At 39.7% G+C, this 20,469-nt stretch overlaps 1 protein-coding gene across 1 annotated transcript; it reads right to left on the reverse strand.

Annotated features, from left to right (window-relative positions):
- Positions 1 to 420: 420 nt before the first annotated feature.
- On the reverse strand, positions 421 to 18,532 carry CFAP36 (cilia and flagella associated protein 36). The gene is made up of 10 exons (XM_020808516.3): positions 18,208 to 18,532; positions 13,719 to 13,783; positions 13,069 to 13,170; positions 11,819 to 11,933; positions 10,551 to 10,638; positions 6,547 to 6,604; positions 4,341 to 4,449; positions 2,617 to 2,744; positions 965 to 1,123; positions 421 to 633 (listed from the first exon to the last, which is right to left on the reverse strand). Exons 1-10 carry the CDS (start codon positions 18,326 to 18,328, stop codon positions 547 to 549), a joined length of 1,032 nt encoding a protein of 343 aa, XP_020664175.3. The 5' UTR covers positions 18,329 to 18,532; the 3' UTR covers positions 421 to 546.
- Positions 18,533 to 20,469: the final 1,937 nt, after the last annotated feature.

The raw sequence follows: 20,469 nt of genomic DNA on the forward strand, positions 1-20,469 counted from the left end.
CACTAATTCTTTTAAAGGTGCATACATCACACACTGCAATAATGTGGCACTTCTTGTCTCCCATAATTTTCATTATATATGCAGTGGGGGAAAGCATGGTAGCTTTGCATTATGGCAGGATTCAAGTAGCCATGACATAGTAAATCAGTGTGTGCCTGTTTATGCTTGATTGATTTAGTTTACATCAGTTTAGCTCTCACTGAAATTAGTGGGCAAAACAGTTGATCAAAACAGGCAGCTGTGTGAAATCGTGGTAACAAAGAGGTAACATATTCTCATCCAGAAATACACCATGGAAATGATATAAAACTGCTGAGTAATTAATGCTTTGGAGCAACCAATACTGTATTTTAGGAAAATCATTCTGTAATGAAGTTACTGTACTAATTTTTTAAAAGCACAAGAAAAAGTTCACCATGCTTGTACTATATGAAATCAATTTAATGTATAAGATTGCTTGCAAGCAAAGAATTCAGTTCATGGTTAAATACTGTATATACTAAAAGTAATTCTTATTCCCAGCTCTTCTTAAAAGCAGTTTCTAAGCTATCGTTTATTAATGACTTCTTCTTTTAGTTTTGATGCAAGGATTCTCTTCTTTAACAATTTTTGTTCTTCCTCTTCTGTCATTCCCTAAAAATAAAAAGTAAAAAAACACAAAATTATAGCAACTATGTATACCTTTGGAGGACAAGATGTACAGTTTGTGAGTGCATGGCACCATGGGACTACCACAGCATCTGCCCTCTGTCGATCAGGATGCTGAGGTCCCAACCTTGGTCCCGAACCTTGAGCCTCCAGTTCTTGGACTACAATTCCCAGAAGCCCTCAACACCACCTCTACCACCGCCTCTGCTGGCCAGGATTTCTGGGAGTTGAAGTCCCAGAACATCTGGAGGCCCAGGTTGTGGACCACTGACCTAAACAAAAAGAAACAATCCCAGCCATCAAAAACTGAATTCACCTCTTTAGAAGGCAACTGCTCTTCCTTCTGTTCTGTAGTATTTTGTGGTGGCAGCGTACTGGCTTTTGACTCCTTTTTCAGGGCCATCAACGCATCTCGTTTCTGCTTTAGATAGTCTTCACGCTCCCTGAGCTCTTGTGCTCCAAGTTCTGATAATTTCTAGTAGAATTTAAAAGGCCATTTCACTACAGTTTGTGAAACACTTTTAAATCTATTAGACAAACATTCAAAGACATAAGGTACACTGTGTTCTTTTAAAAGCTGATGGTTTAACTGTAAACCTAAATTTAAACATCCCCAGCACCAAAAGGCCAAAGCAGAGGAGAAAAATGACAGAAACATTTGTTAAGATCATCCAGTCACAAGCATTAACTGACACCTCCCCTCAAGCCAGGTTCTTCTACCTGGGTTGCTGCTGTGGTCCTGGCAAGAAAATCTTTCCCAAAGCTTTTCCCCACCTCCCAATCCTGGAAATAGGTCCGAATGGCGGCCTTGGAGAGGAGATGGACAAAGAGGTAGACAAATGGAGATCCTCTGCCTCTGATTCCGTTTGAACTTAAAAAGGATTTGTGGGCAAAGGCTGTTCATTTTCTAAGGCAATCACTTCAAATAAGTGGGAGAAATAAACTATGAGTTGTAAATCTCAGTATTTTATGAATTACATCACATACCAGCCACAGATCTATTTTGCAGCACTGGGCTGCGCACACCCTGGTTCCAGATAAGGCACTGACAAAAACCAGACACTCCAGCAGGTGTACAATCCATCCACTGGAGGCAACAGCTCAACCTCACCTTCCTGATAAGTGCAGTTATTTGATAAGCATTCCCAGGACTATCCTTTATTTATAGGTACAGTGAGAACAAAGTACCATACTTCTGGTACTTATTTCCACCCTATACACTAACTCCCTCTTGTTGCTTAAATTCTACTTGTTTGCATATATTGAAATATATATCCTCTTGTTCATATCTACCTGCTCTTCTTTCAGTATCGTCACAGTTCCAACTACAGTAGTACCTCAGTTTACGAAGACCCTGGTTTATATAATTTTCGGTTTACGAATGGAAATCCATTGAAAATAATGCCTCGGGTTACATTTTTCCCTGGTTCTTTTCGGTTTACGAAGGAAGCTTCCCCAGGATGCATTGTGCCTAGAGTTTCTAGTGCCACCCCGTTCCTATGGCTATCCACGTTTCGGTTTACAAATTTTCCGCATTACGTAACGTTCCGGAGAATGTATTAATTTTGTAAACTGAGGTCTGTTGTATCTGCTGGTCTGTCACTGGAACTCACCAGCCTCAGCACCTAACTGGATTATTCCATTATTACATTTACGCACTCTGTAAAAACTTCCTTTCTATTCTGATACAGTATTTAACTTATCAGGCACACTGACACCTTCTGTTATGTTCTTTCTTGTCTAGTTTGTAAGCCAGAAGTCATGGTCTTTATCTTATTTTCATTTTATATCCATAACATTTAGTTCTCAAAAGTAATGATATAACATAATAGAAGTAGTATTTCTTACTAGTGTAGGAATAAGATTTCAAACCATACAGATGAAATATTACAAAGTAATCCAAAATTAAATATTAGTTACAAAAGTGATATTTGTCCAGATATTTTCTATATGAAGCCAGCAACTTACTCGTACTTCAATCCCGGGTTGTTTTGCTACATATTTGGAACAATTTCCAACCACCTTGCAACTATTTTCCTTCGCTTTTACAGAGCACATTTCTCGGGTAGATGGACCCTTGTGTTTTGCCTCTGGACCTAAATTTATATAAAGAGAAAAAAGAAACCAATATATTTTTGCTCGCTGTTAAGGTGAAAGAGCTAGAATCTTTATACTTTGAATGCTTTAATAAAAAATTTTGCAGGCCGCACAACAAACATTACACTTTAAGTCCATCATGTCAAGATCCAAAACCAAAACCTAACTCTCTTGCTACTGAATCACATCTACTAGGATTACAATTACAATGGTAAAGAAACATCAACTGCAACCTAAAATGAATAAATGTTGGTTTGTAAGACACTGTTTAAAAAAGCACAGAATTCTGACACCAGCTCTCTGTAAAAGCAGCAGGAAGGAGATACTTTTCAGATGCATTTTAGGAAAAAAGTCAAACAGCAGTATTACCTAACATTTACCTCCCAAACTCCTATTTCTAGGCATGCTATGTCTCAGGCACGTATTAAGATGACAAAGTTTGGCAACTTAAACAGGACACCTAGCTAGATACTATAAGCCTTAACCTGTGATCTGTTTAGTAGTTTTCGCTTTGTTTCTCTCTCAGAAAAATACAAGGAAGATGGAACATTATATTGTGTTGCTTTGGGGAACGTATTCAAATCCTTTACTCATATGTGATTGATTTTCCTTCTCAGAAAAACAGGCATTCAAAACAAATTGGGACTTGAAGTATGTTATCTCCACAAACAGTATAGACACACTTTATCTACATGTGTAGAAAACAGCTTCCCTATTTCTTCTCCCACAGACACATTGTATAAATATATTTATTTGTTTGCTTGTTTATTGGATTTCTATCCTGCCCATCTAGACCAAATGTCTACTCTGGGCAGTTTAACAGATATAAAACCAATAAGCATATATTATAAATCCAAGGTGGATTTTCCTTCTCTTGGGAAAATTCAAAACTATCTAACTATGGGCAGCATGTTTAGCCATTTAAAGATATCTCATTAATTTCTTGTGAAGTAACAAGTGGATTTCAATCCTGCCTGGGATCTGATGAATTACTATAGCAAATGGCCACCTTGTGCTTTTTCACAGTTCATGGGGACAAAACAAAGTTCGATGTCAGTTCAGCTAACATATATCAGAATAATCCCACAATTTGTGTCATGAAGAGGAACACACATGGCTGGGCCTTTTAAGGTATGCATGTCAGATGCTTATAAATACACTGATGCCCCGCATAGCGACGATACTCCGTGCAACAAAAACCGTCGCTATACGGATTCGTCGCTATGCGAAAAAAACCCATAGGAATGCATTAAAAACCGTTTAATACGTTCCTATGGGCAAAAAACTCACCGTTATGCGAAAATCCTACATGCGGCCACCATTTTCGCTGCCCGGTAAGCGAAGAATGGGCGCGAAAACACAGCGGGTGGCCATTTTTTTACCCGGCGGCCATTTTGGAACCGCTGATCAGCTGTTCTAAAAACATTGCTATGCAAAAATCGGTAAGCGAAACAGCTTACCGATCATCGCAAAGCGATATTTTACCATTAAAAACATTGCAATGCGATCGCTTTTGCGATTGCAAAAAAATCGTCACTATGCATATTCGTCGTTAAACAAAGCTCTCGTTAAGCGAGGCACCACTATAATCCTACCTGATGAAGTTTTTGTAGTCTGATCCACATATTCTTTAGTGTCAGTGCTTTCACGTAAATGTCTGGGAGATTTCCGGGCTCCTTCAGATGATGTCTGTTTATCGTGTGACTATCAATTTAAGAAAAAAATAACATTCAGTAATACATTTAGGGAATTACAAAGCAACAGACACAGTGAAAGATGTATAAGTGTTTTTCTGGTCAAGATGTAATAAAAATGTGGACTTCCAGTTTGACGCTGCCACAAGACAGCAACAGGGAGATAGGAAAAGTTACAGAAAATTGAATGCAGACTTGCAAAGAATACCAAGGAGAGACAAGAGGGCCTTCTTAAATAAACAGTGCAAAGAAATAGAGGAAAAGAATAGAAAGGGAAAAATCAGAGATCTGTTCAAGAAAATTGGAGATATTAAAGGAACATTTTGTGCAAAGATGGACACGATAAAGGACGAAAATGGTAGGAACCTTACAGAAGCAGAAGACATCAAGAAGAGGTGGCAAGAATACGCACAGGAATTATACCAGAAAGATCTGGATGTCCTGGACAACCCAGAAAGTGTGTTGGCTGACTTTGAGTCAGACATCCAGGAGAGTGAAGTCAAGTGTGCCTTAGAAAGCATGGCTAACAACAAGGCCAGTGGAGGTGATGGCATTCCAGTCAAACTATTTAAAATCTTAAAAGAGGACACTGTTAAGGTGCTACACTCAATATGCCAGCAAGTTTGGAAAACTCAGATGGATACGAATTCCCAGTTCAGCCCAGTTCATTTGCCAGTCAAACAGCTGATCTGTAGTTTGGCTCCTCCAGTGGGTGCCCACTCAGACCCACCGGTTTGTGCCCTTCTCTAACATTAGTTTGCCTTTAAGATGCCAGAAGACTCTGTTGTATCGGAAAGAAGTAACAAGCAGCAGCAGAAACTAGGTAAGAATGTTTCCAATTTGGATAAGGTGTTTTCTCCTCCTCTTCACCTGGGCTAATTAATACGGTAAAGTCAACTAGTGTTTGAGTAAATGCCTTCCTCTGTGTGTCTGGATGTATAAATGTTTGCCTGCCTTAAGATACTTGAGATTAATGAAGACGTTTATTTTGCTCTGCATATATATTTTTGAAGCAACCCATGAGAACTTGGTGCACAACCAGAGGAAGATTAATTATCATCGAAAGCTCGCTGTTTGTTTTTTGATGGTCCAATAAAGATATCATCTATTCCCGCATTTGTGCTGCTCTGCTTGGCATCTGTCTATAAACATGTAGTTCCTTTTTAAGCTCTACATGTTAGATGCTTGGAAATAATCGTATCCAATGGTAGTTTTGTAGTGTTAGCCTGGAGATTTGTGTGCTCCATCAGTTGATTTCTGTGAATGGTGTTGTGTAGGAATACCCACTTTTGCTCCTGGTTCTGCCTGTTACCCTAGTTCCCTTCCCTATGGGCTGCTGCTATGCCTTCTGCCCCACCTAACAGAAGTGGCACCAGCTGCCACTGCCTTCTGGGTTACATCGCTTTAGATTAAAGACCTGATGGCAGAGACTTAACAAGGGAGTATCTTGCTTTTATTAATCTGTAATCCTCTCTGGAAGCCCTTCCAACTGGTGGATACAAATGATTTGCATGAATAAAACTCCACCACACTATGCAACCCTCATTTTCCAGCAAGGCTGCACCCCAATCAACATAGGTTTGCAGGCCATGTCCTGTCTCCTCCTTTCCCAACACTAGCCATTTTGGCCACTAATACTTTATTTATTTATTTATTTATTTATTTATTTATTTATTTATTTATTTATTTATTTATTTATTTATTTATTTATTTATTTATTTATTTATTTATTTATTTATTTATTTATTTATTTATTTATTTATTTATTTATTTTATATGCCGCCCACTCTACCCAGAGGTCTCTGGGCGGCTTACTTGTATATGAAGTGACTACTTTGTACTGTTATACTGTTATATAATGTCTGATCCTCTCTATTCTGGTGCCAATATACAGCCAGAGTGTCATCATGACTAAACTATGCAAAAAGAAAAAAGAAGAAGAAGAAACAACTGAGAGATGCAAAAATCAAAATAGTATTCCTGTTTGTTGTGAGAAGGTGTTCATCATTTTATTATGACAGCAAGGACTACTGAAAAACAGCTGTGTTCTAAGACAGAATTTACAGACCTATAAAGCATCAGTGAATTTATCTGAAGCCAAACATACCTCTTGGCTTTGAGTTCTTTTCTTTTCTTGTTCTATATCATATTCTTCTTTAGATTTTCTGAAAAACAGAAAACAAGGCAGTGTGCTTGGATCTCTTCAGGGACTCACTGTGCACTAGCAATCAGCTTGTTCAACAAGCACAATGACTTCAAAACGGCACACGTCCCTGATAATCATGTTCCTCAGGCACCGTGTTGCAATTCTCTTCACCATGTCAGGGAAGGTCATGGAATATGACAGATGAGCCCTTTAAGTTCAAAGGAATGTTGATTTTTCTCTGGTGTGCCTATTAGCCAAATCCCTGGGAATGAAGTCAGAAGTCCATTCATCCTGAAAGGTGGCCCGCACTGGGACTGGAAATGAATTAGTCAAAACCCACACCATCTCTATGTTACATCAACTCCACACAATCATCAGCAACTACCGTATTTTTACGTGTATAAAATGACACTTCTTCCTTAAATAATTTGAGAAAAAATTGAGGATTGTTTTATACATGGAAGGCAGCTCTTTACCACTGCCTTTTGTGAAGGCACGGGGCTTAGCAGAAAGGAAGAGGAGGCATTCCTTTTTGCTAAACTCCATGGCTTCTCAAAAGGCAAGGGCATGCAGGGCTTAGCAAAAAATTAGGTGAGATGATGTTCTCTTCCTTTTAGCTAAGCTCCGTGCCTTCTCACTCTGACAGCCGTTTTCCTTGCCTTTCGCCAAGGCACAGGGCTTAACAAAAAGGGAGCCCTTTGATCCCTGCTTTTTCTAATTTGGGGTTAGAAAAGGGGGGATATTCTTATACATTGGGTCATCTTATAAACGGAAACATACAGTATCTTGGGGTATTTACACAATGCCAACTAGAAAAATGCAGAACTTTTCTTATGAAAGGATGAGAAGGATGAGTAAATAAATATGCAATTTTCATCCATTCCTAGGAACAGACCCAGAATTGCAAGCAGCCTGAGTACTATGGTTCTCACTCTCTTCTTGACTATTCAGGTATACATAGTTAACAAAAATCCAAAATAATTCCATTATTATTTTAAAAATTACCTATGCAACCTCCATGTAGGTGTAATGGAGGCAATTTACAGTATATTATGAGCAAAAGGAAATAATTTGGGTCCCAGAAATTTAAAATAGTCAAGAGTGAGGATCAAGAAAAGATGGAAAGGAAGAGACAAAGGTAGCAAGAGAAAATGTAGTTATACTGTGGGTAAGGAAATATGTATTGTTCTTTATCTAACTGACTCTTGAGTGGTTTCAAACAAGCACACACAATATACCACATAATATTAAAATATACAGTGGTGCCTCGCATTACAACGTTAATTCGTTCCAGCGAAATCGCTGCAAAACAAAAACGTAATGCGAAAATAAAAAGCCCATTGAAACACATTGAAACCCCTTCAATGAGTTCCAATGGGCTGGAAACTCACCGTCCAGTGAAGATCCTCCATAGGGCAGCCATTTTCAGTGGCTGTCTTGTGAGGAATCCATCCCAGAAAACAGCGGGGAGCCATTTTATTTACCCGGTGGTCATTTTGAAACCACCGATCAGCTGGAGGAAAATCATTGTTTTGCGAAGAATCAGTTCCCAAAGTAGGGAACTGATCATCGCAAAGCGAAAAAACCCCATTCAGATTGTCATAATGTGGTTCGTCGTAATGCGGGGCAATTGTAAAGCGAGGCACCACTGTACCAGTAAAAACAACAAAATAACAATTGCCAAATATACTTTAAAGTCAGTTATAGTTGGTAAGGAAAAAAAGTGAGGGAGAAGCCAAGGATCTCATGAAAAAAGTATGTTTTGCAGAGCAACTTGGACAGAAAGGTACATTCTAAATACAGTGGTGCCTCGCAAGACAAATGCCTCGCAGGACAAAAAACTCTCAAGATAAATGGTTTTGGCAATGGGGTTGATGACTCGCGAGACAAATGTTCCTATGGCCATGCTTTGCAAGAAGAATGTTTTCCGTTTTCTGTTCCTGCCTCATGTTTGCTGATTTTAAATGTTTTTCTATGATGTTTAAAAAGTTAAAGCTTTTTGACTGAAATTTTTTAAACCATCTGCACAATGTGTATGGCTTTAAAGAGCACTTAATAAACCCTTTGTAAACCAAATTTGACTTTGTTCTGACTCTTTTTGCCCATAGGAACACATTAATTAGATTTCAATGCATTCCTATGGGAAAATGCGTTTCGCAAGACAAATTTTTCATCAAGACAACATTAACTGTGGAACGAATTAAATTTGTCTTGCGAGGCACCACTGTATATTAGAGACATTTTCTTTGACAATCTTTCTCCGTTCTACACATGGGAGCAGCGTAATTGCCAAAATGAATGTAGATTTCGAATCGAAACCTATGCAGTTTACTTAAAAGTAAGAACTATCTGCAACTTCTTCAAGTACATACATGTGCATACAACAACCAGAAATGTATCCCCAAAATCTCTCAGTAATACACCAGCACAATGCTCCCCCCCACCAAAAAAAAACTGCAAGTTTGCTCACATGAGAAATACATTACACATGAATTCTGGAGAGTTAATTAATTAAAGAAACATTTAATCACTTTACTATAATACTGCCATGTCCTGGGGCTTTCATTCATAATTTTTCTACTCTAAGCCTGAGGAAGTGAATTTTATTCACGAACGCTTGTGTTTAATGCTTAATTTTTGGTATTCTAAATAAAGATGTAGCCTCTTCTACTTTTGGGTTGCATAAAGGACCACGTGGCTACGTCTACTGTTTTCTTGAATACAAGAAGATTTTAAAAAACATTCACCACAAATTCAGCCAAGCAGAAAACCCATTATGCACGGAATCAAGTATTTTACACTGGATCCAGAAAAGCACTAGCAGGAGGAAGCAGAAGATGTGTGTGACATAATCTCACTCTCTCTTTTATGGAAAGACCTCCCAAAAAAATTCTCCAGAAGATTAATGGACCTATCTGAATGAGGTAGGCTCTATTACACAGATCTACTGTCTTCACAAAATTTTTGATCCCCATTCTTTGTGCCACAATATACCTTATTCACAAGGTTCCCCTGAAACACAAGAAAGGGTTTTAAGATTTTAATCTGAGGAGGAGAAAGGCAGAAATCAACCTTTTATCTTCTACCTTTCATCAGTATTTCTCTGGATTTAAGCCTATACACTGACCGTTACATAGTAAAATCAAAGCATTGTAACGGTGGTTTCTGAATGCCTCTTCTACAAAGGTAAAGCACCAGATCTGTTAGCACTATGCTTTAAAAAAAAACAACTATGTCACCTCAGTTAGTGCAATAGAGGACAACCTCTTCCCAAGCACTGGGGGCTACGAAGCATCTTTCTGGGAAAGAGACACATCCTTCTTATTCTACAGTTCCATTCAAGCCTAATTTTGGGGAGAAACAGCTTGCATCTCATAATGTTACAGCACTATTCATTCATTCATTTATTCATTCATTCATTGCATTTGTATCTTGTCCATCTAGTGATAGAGCATTACCCTGGATGCCTAATAGCAATAAATAATAATAGCAACCCAGCTACTAGCATATATTCCCAGTTATAAAACCAACAAAAGGGCACTAAAGGCAATGGCAAACAAAACTCATGTAAAAACAAATGGGTCTGTGAAAATATTAAAGGAGGGAGATGTTACCAAAAGCTCAATTTTCACCTATTTATTGAAGGTCAGAAGGGAAGAGGCCTGGTGAACATCCATTCCATAGCAGTGCTTCCACCACTGAGGAAGTCTGGTTCTTTGTGGTAGCTTTCCAGAAATCTCTGGGGTGCAAAAGCGAAGCCTGGACAGATTGGATTCCCTAGATGGAGCGTCTCTCCCTAAAATAATCTAACAGGTTATGAGAGGGGCTTCACAAAATCAACCAAGTATTTTGGTAATATCATTCAAGCATTGTGTCAAATATCTACCATCAAACAACAATGTGCATTTATGGAAGACACCGTAGCAAAACCCAGACAAAAAATCAAAAAGAAAATGTATTTTTACCTAAGAACCTCCCTTAATATTTTCATTTCTTCCTCTTCAATTTCAGTGTATGCATCAAACCCATCTTGCAAACAGTCAGGTAACACACCTATTTAAGAAAAAGAAAAGAAAGAAAAACACAAAGTGCAGTAAAGGATGAAATATTGCCTTTTGCAGATTACATTCTTTCTTTGATATCATTTTTAAAATCAAACATGAACCAAAACAGACAGAAAATCCTGAGAATAACATCTCCCCAAAAATATGACCTAACCTGAAAATAAGCCCTAGCATAATTTTTCAGGATGCTGGTAATATAAGCCCCACCCCAAAAATAAGCCCCAGTTAAGTAAAATCCCACCCTCCACCATTGTGCAGCAACCAAAAGAAGACGACATGAGTGTACTTGAATAAATGTAGATTCAAATACATGGAAAAAAATAAAACATCCCCTGAAAATAAGCCCTAATGTGTTTTCTGGAAGAAAAATGAATATAAGACCCTGTCTTATTTTCGGGTAAACACAGTACATTTTGACTCATTCCACAGGATTGCCACAGGTCTTTTCTGAATTTGTGAGAAATCTAAAGATGTTCTGCTGGCAGAAATCTTGGTAAGCAAATTCAGAAGCAGAACTTTTGAAAACTCAGATATCCATAGCTGGTTTTATAATTGGCATAAAAGAGAAACAGATCACATGGAGTAATATACTTTGCTACTTTCAAAGCTCTTCTCCTGTTCACCTTTTTCCTGTTTCTCATTTCGAAATGGCTACAAATGCAGCTCCTTTAGAAATAAAGGAGAGAGCTAACCATCGTTGCTCGTTCACGTTCATGAACTAACTCCCTCCTGCAATTCATCTGGTCCCTTTGCTGGTGATTTTTAAAAAGTCATTAAAAACCTTGGTATTTAGGCAGGCATTCCAAAACATTATACCTGCGGATTCAGCTGAGCTTAGCCTACTTGAACAACTCTGCCATTTAGCAACTCAAGAGAGATTAGCTGACCAATGTACTAGCCAGTAAACAGACACAATCTTTCAACAATTTTCTTCCTCTTCTGGCTTTTTGCTGCCTTCTCAACTTGTCATTAACTGTCTTTTCTGCTCATCTCGTCATCTGTATCTGCCTCTTTCATGCCACTTTTTCTTTTACCTCTCCTGCCTCTTTCTTCTTGGCTTCTCCTCATCCAGCCCAGTGAAGATGCACATCCCGGAAAAGTTGCAAGCCAAGCCTTTTCACAATGAATGAACACATGAGAAGACAATCTTCTCATTGAGCTTCTCTTACCGTTTTGCTCCTGAATTATTCTAATAGCTTGTAACTGCATTTCAATGTTTTTCTGGACCATCATCTTTTTGAACAATCCAAAATCTTCCACTGCCAATACTGGCTGCAAAATGGCCTGGATGGGGAAAGTGTTTAAATCTGACAATGCCAACAAAATTCAGTGTTCAACTGATTCAAAATAAGTTATTATGAAAAATGTAAGTAAAGTTATTGCAGATTAAAAACCAAGACACATCTAGCATTAACGCTACAATCCTATAGTGGTGCCTCGCTTAACGGGTGTCCTGTTTAGCGACGAAACCGCTTAGCGATGAAGATTTTGTGATCACAAAAGCGATCACATTGCGATGTTCCCTATAGGGAAAATTTGCTTTGCGATGATTGGTTCACTGTTTCGCTTACCGATCATCGCATGGCGATGATTTTCCAACAGCTGATTGGTGGTTCCAAAATGGCCGCTGGGAAAAAATAGCCGCCTGCTGTGTTTAGGGACGGATTCCTCACTTACTGGGCAGCGAAAATGGCCGTCGTATGGAGGATCTTCGCTTAAAGGTCAGTCTTTAGCCCATAGGAATGTATTGAAGGGGTTTCAATGCATTCCTATGGGCTATTTAAAATCGCATAGCGACGAAATCACTTTGCAGCTATTTTTGCTGCACGGATTAACGTCGCTATGCGAGGCACCACTGTAATCACCTACCTGGGAAAAAGTAGCACTAAATACTGAATAGATATGCATATAATTGTTCCGTAAGTGAACAAGCTATTCCTGCCAGTTACATCTTATTCAACTAGGCAAAACATTTTATGGGCAGATCTGCAGGAATCTTTATTAACAGAGTGTAACCATGATAAACATTAAACAGTGTGTTTAACAGTAATAAACGTAGCACACACATGCATGACTGTGCATGCACACATGCTATTCTCTGCACCTCACTAGCCCATTAGCAAAAGAATAAAATAGGTATAAAAACCAAATGTTATGTTATAAAATAAAGCAATCTTCTAAGAATAAGCAGCTGGGGCACAGACACTAGCCAGACAGTAACTAGGGTAAACCTGGAAATAAAACTTGTTAACAGCAAAATATTCCCCTAAATAAAGACTCCAAAATAGTGTTAATCTGTTGCCTGAAAGATCCCAAAAGTCTGAAGCAAAACGGTTCATGATTATATTACATACATAACAATATAATGAAAGAAGGAACTCCAGAACTTGTATTCTAAATTAATTAAAAGAAGATTTACCTGAGAGGTATGAGTCTTGGCAAGTAGTGACGTACAAGCTTCCTGGAATTTGTCTTCATTAATTTCAACTTCTTTAAGGTAACTGTCTAAGAGCCTTTCAACCTGCAAAATAATTATCAAAAAAAGAATATTTGATAAAGAAGCTTATATCAATTTTTGCTTTTTTGATGGTAGCATGAGAGCAAGATATGAATTCTCAGATAAAGTCAGTCATGTTTTCTTCTCACATACATTATACAGAAATCACAGTCACAACGTTTTTATGTTTATAACTATGTATGTTAGTTGACTTGCCTTGGTGCTGCCCTTTCACTCTGCTTCTCAGTAACAACAAAAATAATGCTCTTATTTATACAACAACATTGCAACCTGTGGGCTATGTTTAGACCTTCGAAGATTTTCTACCAAGGACCTACAGTATCTGTAGGAAATCAAGGTGTTCAGTACTAAAGGACAATGAAAATCTTACTGCTGAAAAAAGACTCATTGTTAGAGCTAGTTAACAGTTCTTCTGCAATGACTCATTAGTCAACTAACATTTCAAAGTGCAACAATTTATAAAATGCCAAAACAGACATACAAAGCATTTCCAGTTCATCAGAGTGATTTTTTAAAGGTCAGCAAACAATAAATAATTATTACTCACTCACCAAAGCTTTATATTCTTGATGAATCTCAGTGTATGACAATTTGCTTTCTTCTTCATCATCAAAAACTGAAAAGACAATGTGATTTCCAATCAGTTTCTAAAATATTCTGCATATATAAGGAACTTCAAATTATATTCCTAGTATGGTGAAATTTAATTAAACTAAGAAAGCCATATCTGAAAATTACTTTAGCTCAATATATAAGTATTTCCTAAACTGCACGTAATTTGATCTTTATTTTCTGATGTATTACAACTTCCACAATTTCACTGGATACCCAACTTGCTTTGTTCAATACTTGCCAAACACCTTTACCCCCAATCGTCTTGGCCCAGTTCTTCCCTACTCATGTCTAGCCTGAGCATCCTCAGGCGACGAGACTCACAACTCAACTTGACTCTACTTGGCTGTTTATAGGAGGGAAGGGGAACTTCCACCCAGGAACCTGTTCCCCTGGCATGGCCCACACACTTTCAGAAAGCCCTGTCTGGTTTCCACTGCTTTCTGTCATTCTGAGGTGGGCAGAAACCTGACTCTACTCTCCAATTTTTATCAGTGATCTGGAGGAAAACAAAACCTGAAATCAAACAGCATCAAAAGGCAGAATTTCGGCATGGAGACAGGAATCTAGTCTGCTGGGTCAAAAGAATTCTCACAGTAAAATGTCATAAACAACTTTCTGCACACAGATTCCAAAAATACACGCAAACATGTTTCAGATATTCACAGAACTGTCGTTAGTTTCACTTTGTTTGTATGTATGTATGTATGTATGTATGTATGTATGTATGTATGTATGTATGTATGTATGTATGTATGTATGTATGTATGTATGTATGTATGTATGGTACTTTTCGAGTTACAGACTTCTCTGGCCGCAAAATTAATTTATTTATTTATTTATTTATTTATTTATTTATTTATTTATTTATTTATTTATTTATTTATTTATTTATTTATTTATTTATTTATTTATTTATTTATTTATTTATTTATTTATTTATTTATTTATTTATTTATTTATTTATTTATTTATTTATTTATTTATTTATTTATTTATTTATTTATTTATTTATTTATTTATTTATTTATTTAACTTATATGCCGCCCACACTACCCGAAGGTCCCTGGTTTGTTTTTCCAATAGTCAAGGACATCCATAAAGCTCTCGTCCAGCAAGACATTTCAAACAAATTAATTTTTTCCCTGTCTGCAGTCTTAAATGTCCAGCTTTCACACCCATAAATGGTGATTGGAAATATGATAAGTGTGGATGGTCTAGGTCTCTAGTGACCACATCCTTATACAGTACTTGATTATCTTTTCTATATCCTTCACTGCTGCCCTTCCGAGCCTTGGTCTTCTTCTGATTTCGTGGCTACATCTCTGTTTGGATTGATGACTGAACCAAGGTATAAAAAATCTCAGACTGTAACCCATCCCAGTTTCACATGAAAAGATCAATTTCTACATTGGCATGACTAAGATATAAAACATGTCCAACTTTTCTTAAAAAAGACTGTGGGAATAATTTCTACCTCCTTCAAGAATTCTTGAAGAAACAGGAGAGACTGTACTTCTACCCCATCTAGCCATTTTAGGGAAGGAAGGTTTCCTGCCTTTTCAAGCAAAGTAATTTTTCAATTCAGTGAACAGAGGAAACATCCTGCCAAGAAACTGATAGGGCACCAGAGTCAGTGAGGAGTGGGGTGGGGTTCTTTCTTTTCTCCAGCTGATTTTTCTTCCCCTCCTCAGCACAACAATAAGGCAAAAACACCTCATCTATTTGAACGTGGGAGGGGGGATTCTGTGCTTGTGCCCGCCCTTTGAGATGTCTCAACTCATGCTATGTGTGGGGAAGGATATTTACTTTCTCCTCTCTGTGTGGGTATGTAAACACATCTTCCTTCTACTCATTTTTTCTTTCTTTTGTTCATGAATTCCTCCATTTCTTGGGGTTTGGCTTTCTTTCTGTCTCAGCTGTTCTCCTTCCCATCTTACATTCTCTATTCTCCCATTGTTTTACAGCCATCATTTTCTGTATATATACACGTGTGTAAGAGAGAAAGAGGGACAGAAAAAAACTAAAAGGACAGAAAAAGAGGCACTGCTTTCACCACGTCTCGGCTGGGACCATCAACAACAAACACCATTTACTATACAACCAAACAGGGTGTTACAGACAGCCTCAAAAACAACCGCAACATAGTCTTCAAAGAAGCAGATAAGGGCGGCACTGTGATTGTCGCAAACAAAGCAAGCTGCACACAAGAAGCTGAGAGACAATTTTCCAACTTTATATTTTAACAGCCCCTAACCTCAGACTTAATGACCAAAAATCTAAAGGAATTACAAAATTTCTTATGAAAAACTTCTCTGAAAACATATGTGAATAGGGTGAATGCACTGATCATCTCCTGGATTGACTATTGCAATGCTATCTATGTGGGGCTTCCCTTGAGGCTAACCTGGAGATTACAGCAGGTCCAGAACGCAACGGCCAGACTGGTGTGCACAAATTTGAACACATCACTGCAGTTCTGGCTCATTTCCACTGGCTAACTATTGTGTCCCAGATCAGATTTAAGGTTTTGATGGTCACATAGAAAGCCTTACATTGGTTTGGGAGCACACTACCTGTCGGAACTTATTTTTTTAAATTTAATCTGCCTGACCCAGCAGGGCTTTCCAGACTAGAACCCATGAGATATTGGGCCTTGTTCACAGTGGTTCCAACTTTGTAGAACCAGCTCCTGGCAGCCCCCTTCTTGCTAATATTCAGAAGGCAACTTAAAATGTTGCCATTCAGGGAGGCTTTCCTCACCAACTCTATTTGATTTCAATCTTACACTCCTTGTTCTGCCATCATTTAGATACAGTGGTGCCCCACTTGACGATGATAATGTGTTCCAGCAAAACCGCTGTTAAGCGAAATCGTCATCAAGTGGGGAAAAAACCCCATTGGAATGCATTGAAAACCAGTCAATGCGGTCCAATGGGGGGAATACCTCATCGTCCAGCGAAGATCCTCCATAGGGCGGCCATTTTCGATCCCTGTCTTGCAAAGAATCGGTCCGTAAAATAGCAGGGAGCCATTTTGCGAACCGCCAATCAGCTGTTTCTAATCGTCGTCAAGCGAAAAAACAATTCCCGAAGCAAGGGACCAAATCATCGTTAAACGAAAATCACCCATTGGAACCATCGTTTTGCAATCGCTATAGCGATCGCAAAAAGGCTGCAATCTCCAGTAATTTCGTTGCCAAGCGGGATCATCGTCAAGCGGGACACCACTGTAATTGTTCTTGGTGCCATTTTTTTTATTTATATATTTATTTTTGTTAAATTATTATTTAGTACTGTATGTTTTAACAACTGCTGTAAACCGCCCAGAAGAGTGTTCTGCATTAATGTGGTAGCATATAAATCAAATCAATCAAACAAACAAACTTCACAACTGCAAACAAGGCACTAGGTAGGAAGGGGATGGAGAGCCATATTCTATAGCAACAAAAATTGAGGAAACATGTTACATACTGCACAAAAGTAAAGAAGCAGGGGCATGTTTTTGTGCTACAAAGGAAACACTGTTGAAGGGTTATTTATCTTGCAAGTTTTAAGATCTTGGAGAGAGGCAAGGGCTCGATTTCAAAACATAATGTGGCTAGGTTACACACACACACACACACACACACACACACACACACACACACACAGAGGCAAGGGCTCGATTTCAAAACATAATGTGGCTAGGTTACACACACACACACACACACACACACACATATTCCTGGGGAAGTGAACACTGCCATTCCTGTATGGAGGAGAATTCGCCATGTTTAAGGACAGCCCTGCTTCCTCCACCACCACCCCCAAAACTGGAGCCCCGATCTTCCTCCCCACCTACTGACGCTTTACAAAACGTAACAATGAAGATCCACAACAAAGCCCATGTGAAGCAAAAGCACTACAACTCGGATTCACTACTTTCGGGTTACGAACCCATTTCGTAAAACAAATGGGGAAAGGGGGATGAAGGGGGACAACCAGGCGGAGGGTGGCCTTCCAGATGTGCCCCACGTGGATGATGAATGGGAGAGTTTATGAGGTGATCCTCCATCATCCAACCATTTCGCTTCCCCAGTCTCTCCCCTTCGCTGGGGCCCGTTGACAAACACGCAAAAGATCGGATAAATCTCAATTTAAAAGGAACGTTTGTGTGTGTGTGTGTGTGTGTGTGTGTGTGTGTGTGTGTGTGTGTGTGTGTGTGTGTGTGTGTGTGTGTGTGTGTGTGTGTGTGCGTGCGTGCGTGTGTGTGTGTGTGAGAGAGAGAGAGAGAGAGAGAGAGAGAGAGAGAGAGAGAGAGAGACCTATTTCAAGGTAACGAGTTACGATGAGGGGAACGCAAGTGGGGGGCCCATAAGGAAGAGGGGAAGGGATTCTCCACACCAGGGCCCAGCCCAGCCCAGCCCAGCCCCTGCGCGTCTCTCACCCTCGCACTTTTGCTCCATGAACTCCAGGATGGGGATGGACCAGGCGGGGCTGCGGAGGAAGCCGGCGATGCCGTCTACCACCCACTCCACTTCAGCCTCCGCCTCCCCCTCGGCCGCCATCTCATCTCCCCTGCCCTGCCTTCGCTCCCTCACGAACACGGGGTGCCCGGGCTCGGGGGGCAACCAAGAGCGAGCATGCGCGAACCCAAGGAGAGGAGGGGGGGCAGCCCCGAGAGAACCCCGGGGGCAACGGTTAAGAGAGGAAGGGAAACCGCTTGAAGTTCCGGTCGCTAAGGCAACCGGCGTCACAGAAGGCAACCGAGAGGGCGCGCCGCGCAGGCGCCGAGCCACGCCACGCCCCCTTCTTCCGCTCCCTGTATTCGAGAGCCAAGCTCTCCCCGCCTGGGACAGGAAGGCGCGCGTGCGCATGACCCAATTGGGGAGGGGGAGAGCCTCTTCGCTCCGTTGGCCGTTGAACAAGGCACGTGGCCAGCCGCCAGAGTGGGGCGCGCGAGGTCCGTAGAAGCCCTAGAGCGCCGGCTAAGTCACGTGGGCGGAGTAAGGCTCTTCTGCGGCTGCGCTGCTCTTGGACGTTGTTCTTTTCGCCTCTCTCTGAGGAGCTCCTAGAATGCGCGGAGGACCTCATGGCCGGCCCTAGCGTTAGAATGGGCTGGGTGTCTTGCTTGTTTATTTAAAATATTTTTACCCCGCCTTTCTCCTTGAAAAGGACCATTAGGGAGCTAATCCTGAGAATGGGGAAAGAATTGATTTACAGTAATTAGTTTAGTTCGGAAAGAACAAGGAAAAGGGTGTGTGGTTCTGGAATTTTACCCAAATGTAATGGTAGTCCACCTTTTATTGGACCATTAAAAAAATTAAATTGCAAGCTTTCATGAAGAAAATCCTATTTTTTCAGGGTTAGCACAACCCTTTTATGGATAGTGGAGAAGAATTGTACACAAGAGTCCAAAAATTTGTGGTACAGTACATTGTATGTGAGAATTAATGTCACTCCTTTGAGGCTAAGGTCTCAAGCCTCTACAGCATAGTTTAGCATTTTGTAAAATAGTGTGTAAAAATTCCAAACCATGCGGCAAAAAGGCTTGAGGACGCAGCCTTCCTAAAAGTTATTTTATCCCAATTTTTCACTTTATGTCTATATCACAGTTTACACAGTAATAAAGTGTCCTAGATCCACATATTGTTCCACTTGGCCTGTATACAGTATTAGTTGTTGCACATAATACAGAAGTTGTATTGATATTATACCATTAAAATTCTTAAACCCAAGAAGTATGTCTACCAAGACTGGTTTGATGAGAAAATTGCAAAATCTTTTAAAGACATCAGTTACATAAAGCATATCAACTCAGCGAATAAACTGCCAATAAAGCTGCTTTCTACAAAATTTGTCCTAAGGTGCAGTCCAAACTGGGAAATGCAGAACTCCTAGCTCAGCAAGAAGGCAAGAGGAGCTTTGGAACTGTGCTGATCGTGGAGAAACTAATTCTTTGAAACAGTCAAAACTATATTTGGTCCGAACCTGACATGATCTCTAAAGCCAGCACTTCTTTCAGAACACTTTGATCTTCTGTGGAATCGATATGGAATAAATCTTTCTCTAAAGCTGAGGATGTACAAATATGTACTCTCTTCTTTATTGAGAGGAGACTTGGACTATCAATCCCATGCAATAAAATTCCAATCATTTTCATTTCATCTGTCAATTCTCAGTATCAAATGGCAGGATAAAATATATGCCACTGAAGCCTTGGAGCAAACACAGATCTGTCAAGCTTTAAAAGACTGGCCTTGCTGTCAAGGTATCAGTTGAGTATCTCAGCTGATACCTTGGGGGGGGGATCATGCACAGGATGGCATCCATACATTTCATTTCCCCAGCCTCGCCTCTTCCATAAACGGACACTTGGGTCCATTTAGAAACATACAAAAGATCAATTAAACAAGGTTTGTTGTTGTTGTTGTTTAGTTGTTGTGTCCGACTCTTCATGACCCCCATGGACCAGAGAACACCAGGTCCTTCTGTTTTCCACCACCTCCCGGAATTTGGTCAAATTCATGTTAGTCGCTTTGATGACACTGTCCAACCATCTCATCCTCTGTCGTCCCCTTCTCCTCCTGCCTTCACTCTTTCCCAACATCAAGTTTTTTTTCCAGGAAGTCTTCTCATGAGATGGCCTAAGTATTGGAGTCTCAGCTTCAGGATCTGTCCTTCCAGTGAGCACTCAGGGTTGATTTCT

This window comes from Pogona vitticeps, chromosome 1 (genome assembly GCF_051106095.1).
Source record: "Pogona vitticeps strain Pit_001003342236 chromosome 1, PviZW2.1, whole genome shotgun sequence".
Lineage (NCBI taxonomy): Eukaryota > Metazoa > Chordata > Lepidosauria > Squamata > Agamidae > Pogona > Pogona vitticeps.